The 24,795-nt window shown below is 41.3% G+C and overlaps 1 protein-coding gene across 3 annotated transcripts; it reads right to left on the bottom strand.

The window, feature by feature from the left end:
- Positions 1–237: 237 nt before the first annotated feature.
- CEP89 (centrosomal protein 89) lies at positions 238–24,755 on the bottom strand. Of its 3 annotated transcripts, XM_077310144.1 has the most exons (19): positions 24,561–24,754; positions 22,887–22,993; positions 21,423–21,584; positions 20,217–20,415; positions 18,673–18,760; positions 17,925–17,953; positions 17,297–17,345; positions 15,428–15,646; positions 14,130–14,272; positions 12,564–12,614; positions 12,045–12,128; positions 10,959–11,066; positions 10,204–10,315; positions 9,378–9,558; positions 7,632–7,799; positions 6,545–6,686; positions 5,700–5,789; positions 2,886–3,055; positions 238–1,506 (listed from the first exon to the last, which is right to left on the bottom strand). In XM_077310144.1, the coding sequence occupies exons 1-19, from the start codon at positions 24,597–24,599 to the stop codon at positions 1,269–1,271; spliced, it is 2,379 nt and encodes a 792-aa protein (XP_077166259.1). In that variant the 5' UTR covers positions 24,600–24,754; the 3' UTR covers positions 238–1,268. The 3 variants fall into 3 exon arrangements, with proteins under 3 accessions (XP_077166259.1, XP_077166260.1, XP_077166261.1); XM_077310145.1 differs by lacking the exon at positions 22,887–22,993 and having other exon boundaries at positions 239–1,506; positions 24,561–24,744; XM_077310146.1 differs by lacking the exons at positions 238–1,506; positions 2,886–3,055 and having other exon boundaries at positions 5,705–5,843; positions 24,561–24,755.
- Between the last annotated feature and the right edge of the window lie 40 nt (positions 24,756–24,795).

The following is a 24,795-nucleotide window of genomic DNA, read 5'->3' as shown; positions in this document are numbered from 1 at the left end:
AGCACAACTGTAGAACCACCAAGAGGTATTCAATCAGCATTTGAATGATGGGGAAATGAAATCCAGAATCGCCACCAATCGGCCAAGAAGGTTCCCAAAAATGTTTGGGGAATCAAGCACACGACAATCGGGACCCTGATAGATCCATGTTCTTAACATTCTGTGTTCTCGCTGGTGACATGGTTCAAAAACAAAACAGCATACACCTGTCTCCATGAAAATAGAATTATTTTATTATAAAATTATTTTGTTACAAACTTGATGTAATATTAAAAACTTGTCTGGAAGGGCAGCAGGAAAGAGGGAGTTAAACAAAATATGCTAAAATCAGTCTAGAGTCATTCTGGTCCTTTGGAAAAAGAGGGGATTAATTACACTTGTATGTGGTATTTTCTCCTATTTATCTTTCTGATTCTTTGTATTAAAGGTTTTGTTACCTTTTTATTAAATTCAGGTAAACTTGAGTAATACTACTGAGAATAAGTAGTCACCCTGAAATGAACAATTTAATTTGAGAATATACTTAGCTTTAGTTATGAATGTTTAGAAGCCTAATGTTCAGAACATATGGGGGGGGAAACAGTTATATATTTTTATTTTCACATAAGGTTCTTCAAACAGACAGCTGCATGCACACCTGCAGCAAAGTTTTGGATCTGATAAGCTTTGTATCAAATTTCTTGATATTCTAGAATTCCACAAAATACACAAGTCTCCTTTTGCGAACATCTGTAAATGATAACCAGTCATTAACCCACATTTGGTTTGACATGCCAGGGACCTGTCTCTGCAATTTTTCCTGCCATGTTTAATGAACCAGAGCTTGCGGCTCAAGTGGTGAAAATCTGGGTATGATTTTCAGAGCAGCTTAATGTCCCAAGTATACAGATCCGTGATTAAAGCTTCCACTGTTTGCAACGATCTTCATGTCTAATGACCCTTAAACCCTCCCCATACTAGTATTGGCGTACAGCAACAAAATGATTAATGCCATCTCAAGTATAAAGAATGGACAAGGGAAATACAGCATAGCCCAATATATTATTTACATCAGTCTTTTGTGTATTGCTGGTAGGTCATGAAAACTGATGTGCTTTAGCAATAGGCCAAGGGGCCAGAATGATTCTGGATAGATTTTGGTGTATGGGTGCATCTCCTTTGGCAGATCTTCTTCTTCTGCTGGATGGTAGTGACCTGACTGCTTACATTTCTGTTTGTCCTTCTTTTAGATGCATTTTACCCTGGAAGTGACAGCAGCCTCTGTGTCCTTAACATGGGGGTTCCTGCTGGCTCTGGCTTTTAGCAGGCGAGGAAAGCTCTACGTCGCAGTAGCTAAAACCATACCCACCAAGCACGTCTTTCTCAGAAATGTCAGCCAAATGTGATTTACAAGATTTCACAGGGCTCTGCGTGCTCTTCTCCAGAGATTTATGCAAGAATTCCTTCAGCTCCCTGTTTTCTTTGGTAGTCGATTCCCAAATTATTTCAAGTTCACTTTCCACCTCCCTGAGAAGCAAAACAAGAAGAAAATGGATCGTCTCATTTCAGATGTTTCATCCTCGCTTTTCCAGGTGAATCCGTCAGCCAGTCAAACTTATTTTTAGTAAATGAAAAAAGGGAAGAGAAAAGAAACAACCCCAACCTGCGAAACAAGCTAGGAACCAAAAAGAGAAATCAAAAGATAGTAATACAAATACATGTTTTATTGCACGGTGCTCAACAAGGTCAATTAAAAACCATCCATGAAAATCACAGGAGAAAATATGCAAAAACCCTTTGGGTAACATATACAATAAAAATCAGCTATCTATCCTCCAATGGGAGAGATGACATTACGGACAGGGATGGCACTCTGCTTGAACTATGGTTTTAATCGCTTTCAGCTCACAATGCCTTGAGATGATTTATTTTGATCTGCCATCTCTCCATGGATATCTTAAAATTCTGATAAACATAATATTCTAGGAAATCTAGTTCACTAGAGTGCTAAACTAACCACCCTTAGAGGAAGATTACTTTTAGGTATGCTTTTACCAAGACCTATTCAACTTATCATTTTGCTCTTCCCCCCAGCTGTGATCAGAATCCTCCGAAACGAAAAGATGTGTCTATTTTGCAAGCTTTGTTAAACTGACTCCTTTTGTTTCCTGTATGTCAAAAACCGATCTGTCTTCATCAGTCCTTGCTGGAAGATATTATTAAATCAACTGCCACATGGCCAGTGATTCACTGTGGAGAGAATTCTTTTTTAATTGTTGTTTATTAAATTTCTGTATCGCCCTACCAATATGAGAGCTCAATCTGAGTTAATTGGTTCTGTGTGATTTGTTTCCCTTCAGAAAGTTGCCGGTGGCTGTCAGGAGAACGTTCAAGCTTAGCTGTGGACACCAGCAATAAATTATATTCTTCAAGGACTTGTAGATTGGGAGGGGGAAGCTGGCGGAGGGGGGCAGGCAGAAAGGTGTTTAGCATTTTTAACACAGCAGTGAGCCAGACAAGTGAAAAAGAAGACAAAGAAGAGTTGGTTCTTATATGCCGCTTTTCCCTACCTGAAGGACGCTCAAAACAGCTTACAGTTGCCTTGCCATTCCTCTCCCCACAACAGACACCCTGTGGGGTGGGTGAGGCTGAGAGAGCCCTGATATCACTGCTTGGTCAGAACAGTTTTATCAGTGCCATGGTGAGCCCAAGGTCACCCAGCTGGTTGCATGTGGGGGAGCGCAGAATCGAACCTGGCATGCCAGATTACAAGTCCGCACTCCTAACCACTACACCAAACTGGCTCTCGGTTTGAACACACCAGATGAGGCTCTTAGGCAGAGCATATCTGCCCTTGTTTTGCCAACCCCATCTAACTGGTTTGCTTAAGGCTTTGACTGCCTTACCTTTTCTGCTGCAGCACATGATCAAGAGTTTCCTGTCTGTCTTGCAACAGCCGCTGGAGGTGCTTCATTTGTCGCTGGTATTGAGCAGCCTTCCCAGCAAATTCCGTCTCGTGCTCGGTCATTTTGAGGGCGAAATCTTCAAGTCTCTCTGCAGCCGTCTTTTTATACCCCTGAGAGAGTTGGACCAAAGCATAGTTCAGAGCCATTTCTGGGAGTCCGTTCAATTGACAGACTATAATCTGTCATGAGTCAGCCTATATGGTCTGAGAAACAGGACGGAAGGTGATGAAGAATTCAAAGGAGGAAGACAGGCCGTCTGAAGGGGCAGGGCAAAACAATGAAGAACAGCTGGGAATTAGCAGAGACGCCATGGAAAGGACAGAGATGCAGGAGATCATTGAGCATCTGAACAAAGGAGACGGAAGCAAAGGCAAGACCTAAGTTACAGAAGGAGGCGTGCCCAGCTGGCCACCCGTTATGCCAGGAGACTTGAAGAAGCTGAGTACTCACAGAATGAGAATGGAGGAAAAAGAACCGAGTTCTAAACCTTAACAATCCCCAACCTGGACCATACTTAATATAACCCTAATGCCATCATTTTAAAGAAAAACAATTAAACCAGAATAAGAATACTGTAGTTAACATGTTGGACTGGGGAAACTTGGGTGTAAATCCCCACTTAGTGATGTAGCTCTCTTTGACCAGCCATTCCTTGTCTCTCAGCCTAGCCTACTTAGTGTAGTTGAAAGGATCAAATGGAAGAGGTAGAACCACAGATGTCACCCTAGACTCTGTGGAGGGAGAAAAACATGACAGACACAGAGACAGAAGGGGATTTCTTCAGTTCTGAAAAAGTTCATGTCTGCTTAATGCATCCAACCATCATTGGTATCTGAAAGACTGTCTGGAGATATTCAGTGACCGTGTGCTCTAAAATTCCATCCCTTACTGATGAGACTTTATTATCCATGACCAGGGAGGGTTCACTGTTGCCTCTGGAGCAATGGTCTATCTAAAATGCCAAGTGTAATTACCTTCGTTGGAAAGTTTAATTCCCAACTCATCAAAATAAAACATCTAGAACTTTGTTCTGAGCTCGGTAACAGTTTCAAACTTTGCATGACACCAAGCAGTTTTGCTCATTTGTCCTGAGAAGCTGAAGAACTCGAAACAGATGAAGTTGTGGGTTTTCCAGGCTGTGTGGCCATGGTCTGGTAGTTTTAATTACTGACATTTCACCAGTAACTGTGGCTGGCACCTTCAGAGGTAGGCACAGCACGATGGGAATCTCTCTGTGCCAAAGTGGAAATGAAGAGTTGCTTCAATTTTACTAAGGTCAGATCTCCGAATAAATTTTTTTAAACAGGCAGACACACACACACAACTGTTCAGCTTAGTAAATATACTAGGTAGGTAGATGCAGACCTGAGAAACACTTCATTCATTCAGACCAGCCTACAATCCCTAATGGAAATGTGTAATGTTTACAGTACAAAAGTTTGCTCCATCTCATCACCTAGAAGCACACAGCTGCCTGGGATGCTGGGAAGCAGAAATAAAACTGAAGGCATATCTGGCCATGTCCCAGCACTTCACACAGTAATAAAAAATGCAAATACTGAAGGAAACATAAGCTACTGCTTAAGGATGTCTTCCTTAGTTCACGGGTGAGGAAGAAAAGGAACCTTCAATGCTTCCCACGGAAGAGGTAGTCTGTTGCTCTTCTTCAAACTTCAAAGTGAGCAAATATTTTAATACCATTCTGACTTTTTTGGTAAGTAGGTTTGTACTATCGGGAATTTCAATAGTAACTACTATCTCATATTATGAGATTTATAACAAAAACAGGGTAGTCCGGAGTAACTTGTTCTCATCGGTACATGAAGCCTAAGTCTTTAGCTCATTTTCATTACAAATAAACCAGACTTTGTTTAAGATCTGAATTCAGCCCAAAAGATTTATTGTGGTGTTATGTTTTCAAGCACGACAGATGACTTCATCCCGATGCATGAAACTTCCCCCTCAGCTGACAGACATAAAGGGGCACAGACTGAAGCAAGGCGGGATGAGGATCTTACTGCAAAAGCGAGCAGAAGGGCAAAAAGGCAAGCAAGGTTATTTCCAACCAAAGTCATGTTGCTTTGCTTGTTTTTCACCTGTTGGCAAGCGGATCACATGTTACGTACCCTTTTCACTAGATCTCGTTTTCACTTGCTTTATGAATAGTACTGTAACCTATTTCTTGGACGGCTGAACCTTCAAGCCCTGCTTGGTATTTAACACCCCTTTCTCTTCTTCTGTTTCTACCCAATCAAATGTATTTCTTAGCAATTGAAGGTAACCCTTTAGTAAGCGCAGGCTCACAAAACCATCTGCCCAACAAACTGCTTAATTGTTATGGTATTATAAGATTCTTTAAGAGAAAGGTTAATGAAATAGTTTGCAGGTGAAATAACTCCTTCCTGACTCTAAGATGCTGCTGTTGAAGTTTCAGGGTTGAAACAGTTCCTATCACAACCTCATTAATCTATGCAGCATTATAAAGCAAAATAGGGGTAAAGGGGAGGTTAAAAATGTGACAAGAGTCAGGTGGAGGACATGGCAACCCCCCCCCCCCACACACACTGCACGCAGCAAGCCAATGGCAAATAGCATTGGGAAGAAGGATTCAGTCGGAATTGTCAATTTACTCTGGATCCGACCACTTAGGTAAAACAAGTGCATACTGTCAATTAGAAACATATCTTGATGCCTCAATTTTTACAAATGAAATCCCCATTATATACACAAATATTGTTTTACTAAACTACTGACCTTTACTTTCTCTTCTATCCTTCCAAGACGTACACCTCCTTCTATTATTTCATTGATAAAATCCTGATTCTTGTTTTCCAAGCAACTGGTCTAAAGGAGGGGAAAATAATTAAGTTTGCAAGGAACTCTGATTTCTGGGCTATTCTGAGGAAGAAATAAGAGAGACGAAGTCATACCGTGCCAGAACTTGTGGGTTTATTTTTCTATTAAATACATATCCCTGCATGCACAAATTTACTTCATATGCAAATCTGAGGTTATCTACAATAGCAGATCAATGTTTAGAATGCCAGGCCTTCACAAACTGCATTACAGTACTTTTCATAGCTCCCCTGGCCTCCGTGCCCCCTGGTAGCTTCATAGCTCCCCTGGCCTCCATGCCCTGTACTAAAGGAAGGACTCATGGTTTAGTGGTAGAGCATATGCTTGAAATGCAGAAGATTCCAGGTTCAACCTCCAGCATCTCAAGTTCAAGGATCAGGTAGCAGGTGATGTGAGAAAACTCCACCCGAGTCCCTGGAAAGCCACTGCCAGTCTGCGTAGACCAGGGGTGGGCAAACTGTGGCCCTTCAGATGTCCATGGACTACAATTCCCATGAGTCCATGCCAGCAAGCACTGGCAGGGGCTCATGGGAATTGTAGTCCGTCGACAACTGGAGGGCCACAGTTTGCCCACCCCTCAGTAGACAATAGTGATTTGGATGGACCAATGGTCTGATTCAGTATACGGCAGCTTCATGCGCGTTCAATGTTCATTTCCTACTACTGGTACATGGAAGACAAATGTTCATGTTTGTTCTGCCAAATGGAAGCCTCATATAAGCAAGGGATTCTTTAAACCTTACCAAGGTTAAAAGACGGTCTCGGTCTTTAATGCCATTCTCCGCCATGATGATCAGATTTGCCAGGTGCTGATATGCTTCCTCCTCTTTTTCCATTGTTTCTTCCCACTGCTGTTTCAGAAAAATTATTTTCTTCTGTAATTGCCTGCACATTTTTTTTTTGAGAAAGGTAGAATAAATCAATTAGGGGGTAATCCTGCATCAGTAATTTGACAACTCAGTTCTGGTACAGTTCAACACCCACACGGACTTCAGCTGAATTGCTCTAGTTCACACAATCACTTAATTGTCTCTTCTATTTTTAGGAGTTTCATTTCCTAGATTATAGCAGAAAAACTAACTTTTGAGCCTAGTAAACCTTTGTTGGTGTGAAAGGTGCTTTCTTTTAGTTATACGCTTTCCTGTGCATGCACACATCTTCAGATATAATGAGATAGAGCAAGCTTTTTCAACCCTGGGATTTCTAGATGGCCCTTGAAGGGTTTCCTGAATGGGTGGGAGTTAAATGTTTAACATTTTTTTTAAATGAAAAGAGTTATAAAGTGATATGACCATATATAGTCATGTTGACCCGTGGGCCACCCACTCCCAAAAGGCCAATGATGGGCCTGGAGAGGGTGGGAAGGGTGGATGCCTTGGGTGGGTGTGTCGACAGCTGTCCTTCCCAACCATATTCTGCATGATTGCATCACCTCTGGGCTTTCTCAAAGCCTGAAAAATGTTTCAGGGGTTTCTCAATGGTAAAAAAAAGTCGAGAAAGGCTGAGATAGTGTTTCCTCAACCATACATACAAACAATTTTGTTGGTCTTAAAGGTGCCACTGGATTAAAACTTTGTTTTGCTACTTCAGACCAACCCACCTGAATCTATCTAGATCGTAGCAATTAAAGTTCTATTTCTGTGCGCTATATTCTCTACAGGGAATCAAGAAAAGGCACACCATTTCACTTTTTAATAAGCCTTAAAATAGAGAGCATTTACTCAGTGACAAACGGCTTTATACTATCAAATCTTGCAAGGAACCTATGTTGAACATATCCTTCTAATGGTTGGAAAATCATGAACTGACAGGACAGGAAAACAGCCAAACCTCTTTGCTCTCTGTGTGATTTCCAGCTCCGTCTCTAATGCTTTCTTCTCAGCCACCAGGTCATTCTTCTCCAGAAGCAGACTCTTTTTTTCAGTTTGCAAGGATGCTAGTTTGCCCATTAACTCCCGCCGCTCTACCTCCCAATTTTCCTGTTCCTGCTGCAACTGGCTGCAGAAAACAATAATTAAAACCAGGCAGAGACTATAAATGGCTGCTTCTCCCATGTAAAAACGAACAATAAGAAATTAACACAACAGTGGGAAAGTATAATTATTTCTTTCAACTAAGTTGCCAATGCACAAGTCCAAAAGTGGTGACTGCAGCCAAATTAGGAAATGGAAGCATTCTGCGCCAGTCTGAGCAGCATGTGGAACAGCATCCTTTGTATGGTGCACTATGAACCAAGCCCTTGGTATAACTCAGAACCCTGTGGAATCAGATTAACTTGGGTACAGACCCAGCCCATGCTACTAAAAGCCTGTTGTCTCCAATGATACCTTTTTAAATATAATGCCATCACCTCCACAGAGTGGTCATTTTTAGAGGCTCGGTGGAAGCATGTTCAACATGCACTCACACATCTAGTTTGCATAAAATGACAACAGGATGACAAAACTAGTGCAGGGGTGGGCTCCTAAAGGTACCAGGGATAGTGAAGAAAACCAAGAAATGCCCCTCTCGCTTTGCACTATACGTTTGTACCACTGGGATGAATTTTCAACTGGCTGGGCATCATCTCCCTGGCTCTACGTGGGATTTGGCTGAGTAGGACGTCACCTCTGTTGCTCTGTGCAAGGCCCAGGTGGGCTTGGTGCCACCTTCTTCAACTTGCCTGAGCGAGGTATCACCTCCTGCAAGTTGCTTCCTCACTTCCTGGGTGACAGCTCCCTTGCTCCAAGTGAAGCTTGGATGACCCAGGCACTTTTTCCCCCTTACCTCAGATGGACAAGGCACAGGCCTTGTGTCCCTGGGCTGGTCAGAGGGGGAAAGAGGCCAGTGTTCCACCAGCAGAGGTCCTGGTGCTGGGGATACCAGCCTCAAGTTGGGACCTGGGAATTACAGCTGATCTCCAGAGTACAGAGGATAGAAGAAGAAGAAGAGTTGGTTCTTATATGCCGCTTTTCCCTACCCAAAGGAGGCTCAAAGCGGCTTACAGTCGCCTTCCCATTCCTCTCCCCACAACAGACACCCTGTGGGGTGGGTGAGGCTGAGAGAGCCCTGATATCACTGCCCGGTCAGAACAGTTTTATCAGTGCCATGGCGAGCCCAAGGTCACCAAGCTGGTTGCATATGGGGGAGCGCAGAATCGAACCTGGCATGCCAGATTAGAAGTCCGCACTCCTAACCACTACACCAAACTGGCTCTCAGGATAGTTCCTGAGGAGAACATGGATGTTTTGGAAGGCATACTCTATGGCAGGGGTAGTCAACCTGTAGTCCTCCAGATGTTCATGGACTACAATTCCCATGAGCCCCTGCCAACAAACACTGGCAGGGGCTCATGGGAATTGTAGCCCATGAACATCTGGAGGACCACAGGTTGACTACCCCTGCTCTATAGTATTGTACCCCACTGAATACCCTGAACTCTTCAGGAGTTTCCCAACCTGGAACTGAGAACACTACTCATCCACTGCCAGTGACCAGGGTGGACTTAGCAACCCTACCTGGCGCCTATAACACAGTAAAAACAGAATAAGTGAATTCAAGATAGCCATCTACAGATTTCCGTCCTCGTACTCCTACCTTTTAAACTGATTTATCAAAGCAATGTGCTCATCCATGGCGACACAGTCCTTAAAGTTGGCTTTTAGCCTTTTGATTGTGGTGTGTAATTCTTCCAGTTGCTTCTGACACATTTTTATCTCCTCCGCTTGGCTTTGTTTCTTGGCTTCAGAAATCATCAGCTGTTTTGTTAATTTGGAAACTTTGCAAAGACAAATTGCGAAAACATAAACATTTCAGGCAAAGTCAAGAGTCGCCTGAGGAAACAAGTGTGAACTTCAGCCTACAAAGTCATTCACTGCTTGGATTATTAGCTGCCATTTTTAATTCATCACAAATCCTTATCAACTGGTTTGGAGATTCCTGCAACTATATTCATCTGTAGTTAATACAGTCCACTATTAGAAATGCTTTCCCACACACTTTGAATGTCACCAGAGACTTTTAAGGATAAAGGACCAGACCTATGGAAGTCTTGTTACACCTCTAAATTCTCCATGGTCTCCACCAAAGGCTACATAATATCTAGAGATCCAGCTTCTTTGACTCAAATCTCTGCTTAAGCTTCTATTAAATCTTAATTTTATATTGTTAGTGCCACTTATCTGAAAATTAACATTAATCTATGCTTATGAACTTAATTATTTCCGCCATAATTTTTAAAACATTCCAAGCCAAAATAAATACTCTTAATATATCCATTGCACATCAATCAATACCTTACTGATAACCAATACCATTCATCCTAAAGACTTAGGACATCCTATATTGGGGACACTGATTTCTCCTCATACTCAGGGGGGTTCTCCCCTCATGAGTACTCTAAGTAGCTATCGAGATATCTTACCGTCTTCGACATGCTGGTTGTGGTTATCCTTTGCTTTTGCTTGCTGAATTTTAAGCCGCTCCATTAACACTTCGTTCTCTTCCAGTACAAGCTTAGCTTGGCTCTTCAGCTCCTGCCTGTAAAAGACCAACTGATTTAAAAGGGGCAGTCCATTCAAATGTCTGCAGCGCACAAAGCTGAAAGAAGACACAGAAGCAACTCCTATTAGGCAAGGGCTTCCCAGCCAACCTGTATGTGTCACACACTCTTAACGGATTTGTTGCAGGAAACACTTGTGGTAATAACCATTGCATATACAGTAACTTTCCTTGCTGAGCAAAGCATACAGCAGCCCAAGTAGAGATTCCTAAACCATGTGCATTCTGTGAGTTTTGGAGATATGATTAAGCAAGTTCCAAAGTCATATTTTAGACAGCTGACAGCTCTAACTAAATGATCTGTGTTGCTTTGTATGTTTGCAAATTCATGCAAAACTAGGCCTTGGATGGAGTCACTCAGATATAGAGCACGGGACAGTCCCTGGCACCATATAAATTACTCTGACAAGCCTTGTTACCACCAGAGATTTGATAGCAAGCCTTGCAGTTTCCAAGTAATATATTATTGCACATATAATTGCAAAGAATTCAAGAAAAAATTACGTTTATCAATGTAGTCAAATCTACCCGATACAAAATAAAATCCCCAACCTTGTTTATGGTTCAGCTTAAGTCCCTTCTTTCAAAACCATTTAACAGTTTCTTAAGACAATACACTTGCCATTCTTTGGTTGAAACAGGACTGCTTTTACATCGTTGCTGGTGTAACTGTTCGTTTTCCTTCACCACTTCTTCGACTCGCACTTTGAAATGCTTCATGTCCTCCTGAATGAGAAATGTTAAAGCACATAAAAATTCCATAAATGTTCTGCTATGACAACAGGTTATCCATGTCAGGTGAGCTAAAATACTGAGGGCTGTTTAAAAAAAAATAATTCCATAAATATTTTCATGCCCATTCTTTTTTTTTTGACCAATTATCAAGCTACATATAGAAATATGCATAACAGTGAATTCTAGATAGGGGTTCTTGAAAGGGGATCTGATAGTTCTCTCTTGCCCCGGAGGGATGGACCAGAACCAATGGGATGAAATTAATTCAAAAGAAATTCCATCTAAACATCCGGAAGAAGTTCCTGACAGAGTGGTTTCTCAGTGTAACAGGCTTCCTCGGGAGGTGGTGGGTTCTCCATCTTGGACATTTTTAAATAGAGGCTGGAGACGCTGATTCTATGAAGGCTTAAGGGGGTGGCAGGTTACAGTGGATGAGCAATAGGGTTGTGAGTGTCCTGCATAGTGCAGGGGGTTGGACAAGATGACCCAGGAGTTCCCTTCCAACTCTATGACTCTATAAAATCAACTCAGTATGAAGTTTGTACAGTGGGCAGACAGTGCAACTCTATGCTATGTCCTTCAAGATGATTCTGGTTTTTTTTCTGGTTAGTCCCATTGTATTCAATAGGGCTTATGTCCAGGTTTTTGTGTGCAAGATTGTACTGTGAATGAACAAGGCTCTCACTAACATGTGACACAACATCAAGCATCAGTTTTCCACACAGGGAGCTCGGAACCACAGCTGATCCTGGCTCACATCTTACTGAGTCAGCCAATTTCCCCCCTTCTCATTACAGGCCCCCTGCTGTCCTGGGTGGGGTGGGTTCTACTGCATTTTGTAGCAGGTGGGGGAGGTTAGGAAGTCATATTCTGTGGGTGGAAATCTCTTCCTTCTGTGGAAATCACCGTCTCGCATTGTATCCCCAGTTACATTACGCAATCTTCAAAATACAAAATTTGCCAACTTGCCTCAAGTGCAAGAATCGAATCTTCCTTTTCCCTCATCCTGTCTTCATATGCCAATAGAAGAGGTGATAAATATTTCATATCGACCTAAAGGGGGGGGGGGATAAAAACCCGACACGTCAATCCAACCCACCTCAAAACCATGCCCGATCTTTGTCAGACTTTTTAAAAAAGCTTTGCCAACAGCTTTACACTTGGCAGAAAGAAAAATCAACATTTTAATTGTTTTCATGTAAACATCATAAAAAGGCTATTTTATTATCTGAATGGTAACCATGGAGGGCTAATTGAGAAATTAGCGATGAATTCTTTGATCTGTTAATATTATTGTTTGTTTTACTATTTTGGAACTGCAATTTATTTATTTACTTATTTACAATAAAATGAAGATGATCAAATACTACACAAACTCAACAATAAGCAGCTTGTCGAGAGAGACAGTAAAGAGAACCATACGTTTGCGTTTTGAAAAAACCTACCAGGAAACAGAGGTGTGAAACTATCCTCATGGCTTGTACTTACCAACCATGGAGGGGTCGGCCCTTTCCCTGGAAGACTTCCAATTTTCATACCCTAAGATTTTTTAAAAAATTGTGCATTAATATTTGAAACTCCAACATCCAGTGCTAGTATATTCTACAGCCTAATTAGATGTCAGGGTTTTTAAAGAGAACTAGCATGGTGTTGTGGTTAAGAGTGATGGCTTCTAATCTGGAGAACTGGGTTTGATTCCTCATTTCTCCACATGCAGCCAGCTGGGCGACCTTGGGCTAGTTACAGTTTTCTTAGAGCTGTTCTTGCAGAGCAGTTCTCCTAGAGCTTCCTCAGTCTCACCTACTACACAGGGTGTCTGTTATGGGGAGAAGAAGGGTAAGGTTTTTGTAAGCAGCTTTGGGACACCGGATAGTGAAAAGCGGGGTCTGCACACTATTCCATATTGTTACAGGTGGTCCATATTCTGCATGATCGTGCCACTTCTGGGGTTTCTCAAAGCCTGAAGAATGTTTCAGGGGTTTCTCGACCGTAACAAAGTTGAGAAAGACTGGTCTAGTTCCCTGTAGGGGAACTTGTGAGGACAGAGGAGTTAATTCTCTCTATCCTGGCATAAATATACCTACAGCAAGATATCTGGAGCTTTTAGAAATGCTGCTGTTCAGGTCACCATTTCCCCAGAAGTCCTTCTGACTCAATTATTGAGATGGTACTTAAAACTTCCATGCCTGAAGCCTCTTGCTTTGTTTTTCACCCAATACTGTCTGCCCTTTCAATGTCTCTCTCACCACACTGAAATCTTGTATTTGTCTGACTCAACCAGATTATCTGAGCCAGTCCTGCTTTCCTGTTCCGCTGTGCCCTGGAGAAACTGAATTGTGCTAGCCTTGTTTTTCTCTCTTCCATGTGTGTGCCATGAAGCTGAATTGTCTTAAATGTGGAAGGTTATTCCCTTGAGCAGTTTGCACTTTGTATCTGAAAAAAGCCACTGTGAAAAAGTCTGGGAGGAAATTGCTATTCTAAAGCACCAGGTTTCAAAGACATGCTTACTTGAAAGCCAGTCTCACAAGAACTGCAGAGGGGCTTATTTTCAAGAAAGCCTACTTATGTCTACAGCCCAATACCATGAGCCTACACATGTTTACTCAGAAACAAATCTCACTGGACCCAATGGGGATTACTCCCAGTCCGGTTGCCTTTCGACACAGTAGGTTTACTGCTAAGCAAACACGCTTAAGATTTTGACTGCAGAGGGGGACACAAGGCAGGATTTTAAAAAGAATACTTGGTCCTTGAGAGAAGGAAAGGAAAAACTGTTCCTTTGAAATAACCTCAAGGTGAATAACCCTGAACATTCGGGGCTCTTCCTTTCCTTACCGGGGGTAGACAAACTGTGGCTCTCCAGATGTCCAGATGCATATAATTTAGCATCAATATAGCGACAGATTAGGGCCAGGTGGAGAAAGGGCAGATTTTTCTGCAAACCTGGAAATAGTTGGACTAAAGAGTTGGAAGTCTGTGCCACACTAATACAATGTTTCCCTATTAATCATTCAGAGTGAGAGAGAGAGAGAGAGAGAGAGAGAACATTACTACCTCATTTGATGAAATCGGTCTGTATTTAGCTTGGTAGCGACTCAATTCCACATTTAAACGATGAACGGTCATTTTCAAACTGTCATTTTCATCCACTAATTCCTGGGCCTGCTGTCTTAATAAAAGCAATTCTGCTAGCTCCTCTGCATTAAAAATGAAAACAGTCATAATCTAACATGCTTACTATCTGAAGGATTCAAAAACTATAAATTCAAAACATTGCATTAGAAGTAGTGCTTCTCCCAGAGCAGCTGTTTATAAGCCATACATGAGTTCTGCACAAGCTGAGACCTTTCAAGTCAAATGTTGTCCATTATCTCACATTAGAGAACCAACATGGTATAGTGATTAGGGCTTTTGAACCAGGGTTTCATGAATTCCTGGGCCTTCCCGAATGGGTGGAAGTTAATTTTTAAATATATTTTTCAAATCTGTTAAACATTTATCAGGTGAAATGACCATATAGGGTCCTGCCAACCTGCTCTCCCTCCCATAATGGCCAATGATGAGCCTGGAGGGGTGGGAAGGGGAGAGGGGCTCCAGGTAGGCATGTACATAACTATGCTTCCTAACCATATTCTGTACAATCATGCTACTTCTGGGGTTTCTTACAGCAATATGGTAAGTGCTCAGGGGAAAATCAAGTCTTGGAAAGACATTATAGATGAAAGAATTAATACTCAATGGTTGCTATATTATTAATTAGCTCCAAGACTAAAGAAGATTATCAAGTCTATGAGAGATGACTACCTTCAAACAGTTGATTTTAAAACAAAAAGACCATTTACTAAAATGGATATATAAGTTATTATCCCAGTTAGAAACAGAGGAAGAACAAGTGAAAAAAACATGATCCAATAGATGCAGTTTTAGAGAGAAGAAACATGCATCAACAGGAACATTTATGGGGGGAAATCAAATTTCCAGCCAGCTGTTAAGAGAAAACGAATATAAAATGTTTTAGATAGTCTATAACCCCAAAGGTCATTGAGAAAGTAGACAAAAACTGCAAAGGAAAATTCTGGAAATAGATGGAACCTATTATCATATGTGGTGGATTTGTTAAAAAGCCAAAAGATATTAGAAGGAAACACAAGGAAAAATGCATCCGGGACAGAGAACTGTCGACATCTTATAGTTTTGAAATCCAAGTATATTCTATATGTCTCACCTAGGAAGAGCAATATCAGCTCGTGTCAGATACTTTTGTATATTGTCTTTGTTTAAAGTAAGGTTGATTGTATTCTCTTATATTAAAAGGAGCACAAATATTATCTTTTATAAAGCTTAGTTCCCACCTTCCCTATGTGAATTCTGTTCATTTTCTTTAAGCTTCACACTTTCTTTTTCAGATATCTTAACTTCTCGTTGAAGTTCCTTCATCTGCTTCTGTATATCCCGAAGTTCGGAGAGCAGGGTTTGATTTGCATTGTTCAAGTGCCAATTTTCTTCTTTTAGCTTCTGGAACTTCTCTCTAGTGAGATCCATCTGACCCTGCCTTTTACGCAGTATTACATCTATCAATGAAATGATACAGATTTATTCATTAGCAGTCACTAAAATATAATAATTTTAGTCTTGTATCCCGTCTCCTTCCCTACAGGCTCAGAGTAGGTAAAAAGAAAAACAAAGGCAAACAAATCAATATATAAATAAATTATAAGCAATAAAATATGCAAGTCATTTGGGAAACACTGGCACTCCTAAATATATTTATCTTGAAACAAGCATCAAAGAAGTAAACTCTGGTTTGTTTCACAGTAAATATCTTTAGGATTGAGATATTCAAGATCTCCCTTGGCAGTTAATTCATTACAATTCTAAGCACCATATCTTGCTTTCTGGCTAGGATTTCAAAAACAAATCTTCAACGCAAGGCTATTAGAAGCAATGCTTCAAAAACGGTCATAATACTGTACAAATTAATTCATCCCAATAGGCTGACAACTAAAACCTCTGGATATTTGTACAGCTATTTACACTGGGATAGATGAATATTAATTCAACAATAACCCTGCATTTCTTCTTATAGTTGCATTAAATGTGGCAAGCTGACTAGATTTTAGCCACAGGGCTCTTTTCTTCCCTTTCTCAGTAATGGGAACAGAATATTGCCCCCTGGTCATTGGACCCAGACTACTGTTCCTACAGAACTAAGGATTAAATAAACTGGAAAGGCCCTAGGTAGATATATTTTTTCTGTAACAAAAGCTGCAACTTTTCATTTTAGCAGAAAACATGTTGTGAAACAAAGATTAACCAAATCTTTCAAAAACTGCATATGAAATCTGAACAACTCATTTAAGCTATCCAACAGCAACCATCTATATGTAAACGAATTCTGCTGATATGTAATTTTGCAGCGTAAATGAACAACTGCGCATATATGTGCTTTCTCCATTGTGGCTTCTGCCTTGTGGAATAGCCTACCCAGGGAGGTCAGGAAAGCTCCGGGCTTTCAGCAAACTATACTAAAGTGAACTAATCAAGAGGGCTTTTCTGCACAAGCTAATATGGCTGTACTACAGAAAATGGTTTTACAAACTTGCTTGTGATTAGGGACTGGGGCCTATTCTGCTGTATGCAGCTTAATGTAAATAAAGGTAAAGGTAAAGGTATCCCCTGTGCAAGCACCGGGTCATGTCTGACGCTTGGGGTGACGCCCTCTAGCGCTTTCATGGCAGACTCAATACGGGGTGGTTTGCCAGTGCCTTCCCCAATCATTACCGTTTACCCCCCAGCAAGCTGGGTACTCATTTTACTGACCTCGGAAGGATGGAAGGCTGAGTCAACCTGGAGCCGGCTGCTGGTATCGAACTCCCAGCCTCATAGACAGAGCTTTCAGACTGCATGTCTGCTGCCTTACCGCTCTGCGGCACAAGAAGCTCTTTAATGTAAATAGGACCCACTATATAATTCCTGCTCTGCTTAATGGGTTATGAGAATACTTCTGCTATGCTTCAGTTCTTTCTGGTAGTTCCAGACTTCTAATATCCTAATGCATCATAAGGAAAATCCCATTTTGTGATTGTTCTGGCTCACTGTGTATAATCCACCTTGAGTCCATGCGAGAAAAGCAGACTATAAATAAGTAAACAAAACACAAATATGTAGGATCAAATATGACAAATTTATAACAATTATAACAAAACCAATAATTTGAGTACCTGGAGTTGGAGGAGGCTTTTCAACCAATGTTTTTTCAACTTTTTCAACCTAGCATAGAAACAGCAATATGATGGTTAATTCCCTTCTTTTTCTAAACGGATTTCTTTAGCCTTTCCAGAAAGAATTTAGGTACCCAGCATGTCCAATCCTATTTTGGGGATTTTCTGTAGCTTTTAATTTTGTCGTTCTCCCACAGTATGAACTGACATTGTACATGCATAAATCTACACCCCATCCCATCTGAAACAGAATGGGCAGGATATATATTTAAAACAAAAGCAAAGCACACAAGTGAGGAGAACTAAACTCTGCGTCCCTTTCCATATTTGACTGTGATCAGCTGCTTTTAGCATTTTTCTCTGAGCCCAGTTCTGGTGCAAGTGAACTGAGAGAAAAAGCAACCGAGCACAAAGAAAGAGCTTTTTATGAGACTGAAGACAATATGGATTGCAAAGCAGCCGGTCCATTAACTGCACTAAAAATGATCAAATATTGTTAAAGGTATCCTGAGAAACCAATGTCAAAATCTATGGAAGTATTACTTAGCATCTGTATCTTTTGAGTCCTTAAAAGCATATTCTCAAAACACATAATGCAAACTGGTAATTTCCATTATGACACTCTTACCTTACAATGCTCTACAAAAGGTTCAACTTCTGTAAAAGAACAAAAAAATTAATTTATGTAAGGTCAGAATAAAACTATTTAAATAAGTGAGGGGGCACAGGGGAGTGCAGTGGCTCAAATTTCAAAAAATTCTTCCAACTGAGCCAGAATAGAGTTCAGATGCTATTCTATTATATTAGCGTTTGGATGAGTAAAGTGAACCTTCTGATCTGTAACATAACAATTTCATTGAACTGCTGGTATGCGTATTATGGAAATGACTGCATATTTCTATTGTAATATCTTCATGTGTTTTCAAATGGGTGGGGTGCAGAAAAGATTGAATATAATATTCCGGGGGTCCTGGAGAATTAAATACTGGAATAAAGTTTATATAACTGTTAAAGAAAATGTTATATGCATCAAGTTCCATGCTCAGCTTGATGCCTACATCTGTTTTCAAGAGGACCATGGAAGAAGTAATACACACTACAATGCAATGCTACAATCAAAGAATTTTAGAGTTGGAAGGGACTTACGGTGTCATCTAGTCCAACCTCTGCAGAACGCAGGAAATAGCCACAAGAGCCACTAAGTGTCTCTTTAGGGAACCATTCTATTCTATCTAAATTCTATTCTATATCCACTAATAAAACCCAAAATCTAATCCCACTACCATGTTCAAGGGGTCCAGGAAACACAGAAGACAAAATAATGCAAAAAAAAAAATTAGGTGTCATGGCACAGCTAATGCAAAAACCAACTTTACCTTCCACGTGAATATTAGGACGAACAAGCCAAGACTCATGGGGTTCATCATCCTCCATCTCAGTACTTGAAGATACTGGGTGATTTTCCTAATGAAATATATTACAATACAATCTTGAAATGTGCATTCCACCTAAAAAATGGCTTGCATTCTAGTGTACATGAACATGGGCAACATGATAGCTATCTGAAGACATATTCCTCTGAGATGTGACTGCAGTATTGTCTGCACTGACTGGCCACAGTTCTCGAATCTCAGATCTGTCGCATCATCTAATACCCGATCCTTTTAATTGTTGCTTCTCTCCCTTCCACTCCAGCTCATTCCCCACCATCCCTGCCCATTTAGTCTATTCTCCCCCACTATCACTGCACAGACCATCTTCTTCTTGGTGTAGTGGTTAAGAGCAGCAACCTCTAATCTGAAGAGCTGGGTTTGAATCCCTCCATATGCAGCCAACTAAGTGACCAAGGGCTAGTCACAGTCCTGTTCTCAGAGCAGTTCTGTCAAAGCTCTCTCGGCTCCACCTAACTCACAGGGTGTCTGTTATGGGGAGAGGAAAGGAAGGAAATTGTAAACTGCTTTGAATCTCCTTTGGGTAGTGAAAAGCAAGGCATAGAAACCAACTCTTCTTCTTCAACATTTCCACGACAGAGCTCTCCCGCACCCTCATTTATGTCAGCTTCCTCAGTGTCATCAATATACTGCAAAAATGTTTTAAAAAAGGATTATAAGTGGAATTGAAAATGAATTTTCAAACGCTACCATGAAAGGCATTCCCAGAGGACTGCATATACAAAAGCCTCCTGCTATGTTCAGAGATACTGATGAATTTAAGAACAAAAGAACAAATGGAACAATTTTAAACATATGTTCCTTTGACTTAAGGCATTTCCGATGTCTTTGAAAGTCATGTTTTGGAAACTGAAAATAACCTTTGAAAAAGTTCTGAGCTGAGGGAATTTAAAATCGAAAAATGGCATACAGACTCAAAGGACTATAGCCAAAATAATGTCTATTGTTGGGACTTAACCCAAGCCAGCTTGGTGTAGTAGTTAGGAGCGCCAGCTTCTAATCCGGCAAGCTGGGTTTGATTCTCTGCTCCTCCACATGCAGCCAGCTGGGTGACCTTGGGCTCGCCACAGCACTGATAAAGCTGTGCTGACCGAGCAGTAATACAGCCTCACCTACCTCATAGGGTGTCTGTTGGGGGGAGAGGAAAGGGAAGGCAATTGTAAGCTTCTTTGAGATGCCTTCTGGTAAAGAAAAGCAGTATATAGGAATCAATTCTTCTTCTAAACTCTAATCACCCTCCACATCTTCTAAGAAATCTTTCCTATGGCCAATTCCTCAGGGTAAAAAGGGATTCTTCCTCTTCATAGCAATTTGACAGCTCCCCAAGTTCTTGTTTTGCAGTTCAAGGATCAAGATTATCCCAAGGCAGTTATTCATTCCGCATTACTTCGAGCTAGTAGCATTCTTAGGGACGATTGTAAGCATGTGTATTCAATTAGCTGACAGAAACAGGACACCTGAAAATGTACCTTTTTAAGTTTGTGTGGAACAGCATAGATTGCCTCACTACCACCACTTTCTTCTTGAGTTATAACCTGATTATTAGGCTCTGGTTCCTTTTCCGTGTCTGAGGCAAACGTGTCCATGTCGTCATCTTCGCATAAACTGGCGGAAACATCCACAGACTCCCCAGCACTTTTTTCATCACCGTCACTCTTCCAGTTTGGACTGCACAAGGAAAACATGTTAAAGCATAAACACCTTGATCTCACTTTTCCATAGCATAATACTTAGCCAGGTACAAAGTAATCATGTAAAGAACTGGAAAATAGGCCTTTCACCTAATTAATCTCAACTACTGATGGCTTTGCTTTCAACATCTGAACAACAAAATGTGTATCAGTATTGGAGAAATGTTGTCAGCATTTAGGAAAGATGGTTTTAAAAAGCCAAATCACAGGCATTACTTAAACAGTGAAAATTTATCATTCACGGTTATGCCATCAACACTCAGTAGCATTTCATAGGAAAAGTTCCGATCACAATTAGATATTTAAATCCACAATTTCAAAGCTATAATTAATAATGTGATTAATAGATAAGTTTTAAAAACTGGTAGCTAACTCCCATAGGGACTGCCATATATCTGCAATGTTTGTACACAAAATCAGGACCAGCATAAAATTATTTTTGCAATGATGCACAAAAGCAAGCCTCATCCTAAGATTGATCTCAGGTTACATTCAGTCTTTGGTCAGGCCAGAACCGTACAATACAGTTCTTTCAGTCACAGAAATGTCTGAACACGAACATTTGAACTTGTTGGTACCAACAATGTATCCACGGATTTTTTCAGCAATGGATTAGAGCTCAACATGTTCTTTTGTGAATAAAAGATACCTTCCTGGAGGTGGGAGTACACATTCCATTAAAGATGGAGTCAACCTCATTATATGCATCCAACTCCTATTTCAGTAGTCAACGGAAAATATAATACTCCACTGGAATATAATACTCCTCCGGTGAGGAGATAGGATTATTTGTTTCCACACAACAAACATAAACATCTTGGACTCCATGATTGGTGGAGGAAACAGTTCCTTGACAGACTAAACCTAAGAACTCTTTCCTGGTAAGCCCCACCGAACAGACTAGAGTAGGATTCTGAGTAGACCTGCTTAGAATTGCTTTCAAAGCTATTGATAGGATGTGGCGAAATGAGCAGTATATCCTACCCCATTCGAAGCTCAGTAACCGTGGCGTATGGCTCGATATAACTTTCTTGATTTTGCAAGTAGGAGGCATCGCTTTCTGAAAATGATCGCTGCCGGGGCTGAGGGAGGGCAACAGATCGCCCTGCCAGCGTGGTCACAAGAATAGCTGCAGCTAGAGCTGACCTACAAGAAGCAAGCATCAGAAATAAACATTGAAAAATGGAAGCTACATTCACGGCTCAGTACTTTTCATTTTTGTAACAAACTCTTTCTCTACATTGGGATGTCCAAATATAAAACTGTATTCTGAAATGAAGTAAGAACTGAAAGAAGACCTGAAATGAACGTTGCAGGCCATGAGCCCTAAATACCTGGTTGACATGCATGGCAGAGCTTTCATCTTATCTGCTTTGGAAACAGAAAGAGCCCTGGGGGACTCTTCACGATCTTTCAGTTTGGGACAATTGTGGGCATCACGCCTCAGTCCAGTGACACCAGTGTGCACACTGCATTTCATGCGTATAAGGCTATTTGCTACTAAGAGAACGAAATGTTCAGCATATGCAACGAAGGATGAGCATGCACTTAAGTTATGTTTCTCTACCCAAAGAAAATATGGGCAACTTTTGCATGTGCAGACATTTGGGTCATGACAATCAAGCTCTAACAGCTGTACTTAAGAGATTATATTTCTAAATGCTACACTGAATGCTTCTCTCTGCCTTACTAATATTCTTTGCAAAGGACGGCGCATTTTTTTCTCCTTGTCGAGGGTTATTCAAATGCAACCTCTCACATTCAAATGCAGCCTGAAGTGGTTTGGTCCAGTAAAAGCTTTAGAATTTGATTTTCTTGGTTACATAAACTGATCCTAAGAGACATGGTTGTACTGCAACTAGGTTTTTCAAAGGTCAAGGTAGTGAGATGAATCAGAAATGAACATACTGGAAAAACTGAAACAACAGTAATGGCTTGAAACCAAAAGCAGTGGCTTTCAGATTATATATCATAATAATAATGTATTAATTAAATCTGTTGTCTGTTACTGGGCCTAAATTAAACTAGCCTTACACAAGCAATCCAAACATTTTATTATTTACTGTTATTTTAGGTAACTACATCAGGTTGACCCCATTTTAGCAGAGCCAAATCTTGTGACTCTTGTTTTTTATCTATATAGTATACACACAAAACTACAGAAATGTAATTTTGTCTTTAACTGCACAATCCTAAACAGAGTTACTTCAGTTGAAGTCAATGGGCCTAGAAAGGTGTAAGTCTGGTTAGGATTGCACTGTATGATAACTAAAGAATAATCTTTAACCACTTAAGAGTGCATAAAATCAATGTGGAGTACTAGTCAACTAGCTCTTGGGAGGAAAGAAAGAATATGCATTCAAATAATTCTGAATATTCAGTTCTATTAACTGATTAATTCCAATGAATGAATGGTTAAGTTAAGAGATGAAGAACATTAAAACCTACCTGGGCCTTTCTGGAGAAGGGTTTGGACTACGAGGGGGAGGGGTGCGGGGAACGGCAGGTTTAGGAGCTATGGTAGCTGCAGGGATCAGGCCATGAGCTATATGTTGCTAGACAATTTAAAATAAAGTTAGTTGGTAATGACTGAACAAATACAAAACACAAAACCGAGCATGCACGAGGACTAAGAAAATAACACAAAGGGGGAGGGGAACATTTACATGCAAATTAATGAATGAAGCAGGCCCAACTGGTTCAAAGTATGACTTCACAACTGCAATGATCAGTTACAACAATATTACAATTCAACTTAAGAGACCCCAACAACGCCATCCCAAACAATGCAACCCCAAACCCTTGGTTAGAGGGATCTAACTCTGCTCAGAATGGCACTGTTAGACAGCAACAGTGACTCTACCTCCTCCATTATACCAGCAATCAGTTGAGCCGCTACTGCTGAAAATGATGGCACAGCAATGCAATTTGTAACACTGAGCTACAAGATTTCATCTATATTCATATAGTAAGCATATGTGCCCAAAGTGGAGAGTGCTCAGATAAAATGATCAAAAATCTTTTAAAGCCTCATTATGTGTCCTTTATAATAAAAAGTATAAACTTTCAGAAAATAATCTAAACCCTATTTCATCAACAGGAATTTAGAGACTATTAATGTATTTAGAATTGACAGCCAAATGTCCTTATACGGAAGTTAATAGACACAGAGGATCAGAAAAATATTTCATAAGCATTAATACTAAATTTCTAGAGTTAAGACCCAAAAAGCTCCTTGAGCTCCGACGAAGATACTGACCCAGTAGAACTTGTACTTTGTTTTAACAGTAAAAGCTGTCAAGGAAAAGGATTCTAAAGACTCCACCGGCTCACAGAACTAGTTTTATGGGCCTTAGTTCGGATCAGGGAATCTATGTATGAGGGGAACTGGACTATTTCAGCTGTGTAGATGCTCCATATACAATGAATTTGTTAGCCTACCCTTTTGGCATTGCCTATCATATTGTTCTCTTGTTCTTACTGCATCGTTACCGTTTATAACTACTGAGTTATCTGTACTGTTCCCTGTTCTGCTAAGTTTTACGTAAGCCGCCCTAAGCCTCAGGGCAGGGCGGTATATATAAATATAACAAATAAATGAATGAATGAATAAATAAATATATGAGAATAGCCATTCGCTCCCCAGATTAGAAGTCTGCTCTCCTAACCACCACACCAAGCTGTGGTGGGACACTGCAGGGTGGGAGGGGGGCTTTTGAGAGTCAACACTCCCTTCATCCCCCACCCTCCAAACCTCCCAGCCCCCCAAATCTCCTGCTGGCCTCTCAGGAGCTCCTGGCCTCCAGCACAGCTGTTCTGCTGCGGACCCAAAGGGCGACTCTCTGGAGCTGGTCTGATGGGCCTGCACCTTCGGGGAGGGCAATATATAAATATACATTTTAAAAAATTAATCTCCTGTCCCTGGGGAGGAGAGAAAGGGCCGGCTCCCTTGGAAGGAGAAGGGGCTGCCTGCGGAGCCTTCCCGCTCTGGGCCCGTCTCGGCCAAGCCACGAGCGCTGCCAGCCCGGCCGGGAACACGTCGCCATGGCAACCATCGCCTCGCCCTTCTCGCCTCCTGGCGGGGACCTCCCCGCCTGCTTCCCGAGGGGGGGGAATACTCACAAACTGGCCTCTTCGGCCTCTCCTGAAGCGAAACGCCATGCAAGCGGAAAGGCGGCGCGGGCAAGAAGTGACCTCGGGTGACAACTGGGCCGGCCTCGGGGAGTTCTTCAGTGAGGAGAGGCAGGCCCGAGGCCTACAATTCCCTCCTGTAGAAACAGGGACGCTTCCGCCCTCGCAACAGCCGCTCAACAAGGCGGGAAGCGATAGGCTGGGGCTGGCAGCTCTGACCAATCGC

Source organism: Paroedura picta, chromosome 14 (genome assembly GCF_049243985.1).
Source record: "Paroedura picta isolate Pp20150507F chromosome 14, Ppicta_v3.0, whole genome shotgun sequence".
Classification (NCBI taxonomy): domain Eukaryota; kingdom Metazoa; phylum Chordata; class Lepidosauria; order Squamata; family Gekkonidae; genus Paroedura; species Paroedura picta.
The sequence above is the reverse complement of the archived record's forward strand: the minus strand, read 5'-3'. Positions and strand labels throughout refer to the sequence as shown.

Bases quoted from the DNA above. Each gene is read 5' to 3' on its own strand.
- CEP89 (XM_077310144.1), bottom strand. From the start codon at position 24,599: ATGGCGTTTCGCTTCAGGAGAGGCCGAAGAGGCCAGTTT. The intron at 15,647-17,296 runs GTACTCAAATTA...TTTCATTGATAG, and splicing joins AAAGCCTCCTCCAACTCCAG to ATGTAATACTGCGTAAAAGG. The intron at 1,507-2,885 runs GTAAGGCAGTCA...TTTGCTTCTCAG, and splicing joins CATGTGCTGCAGCAGAAAAG to GGAGGTGGAAAGTGAACTTG.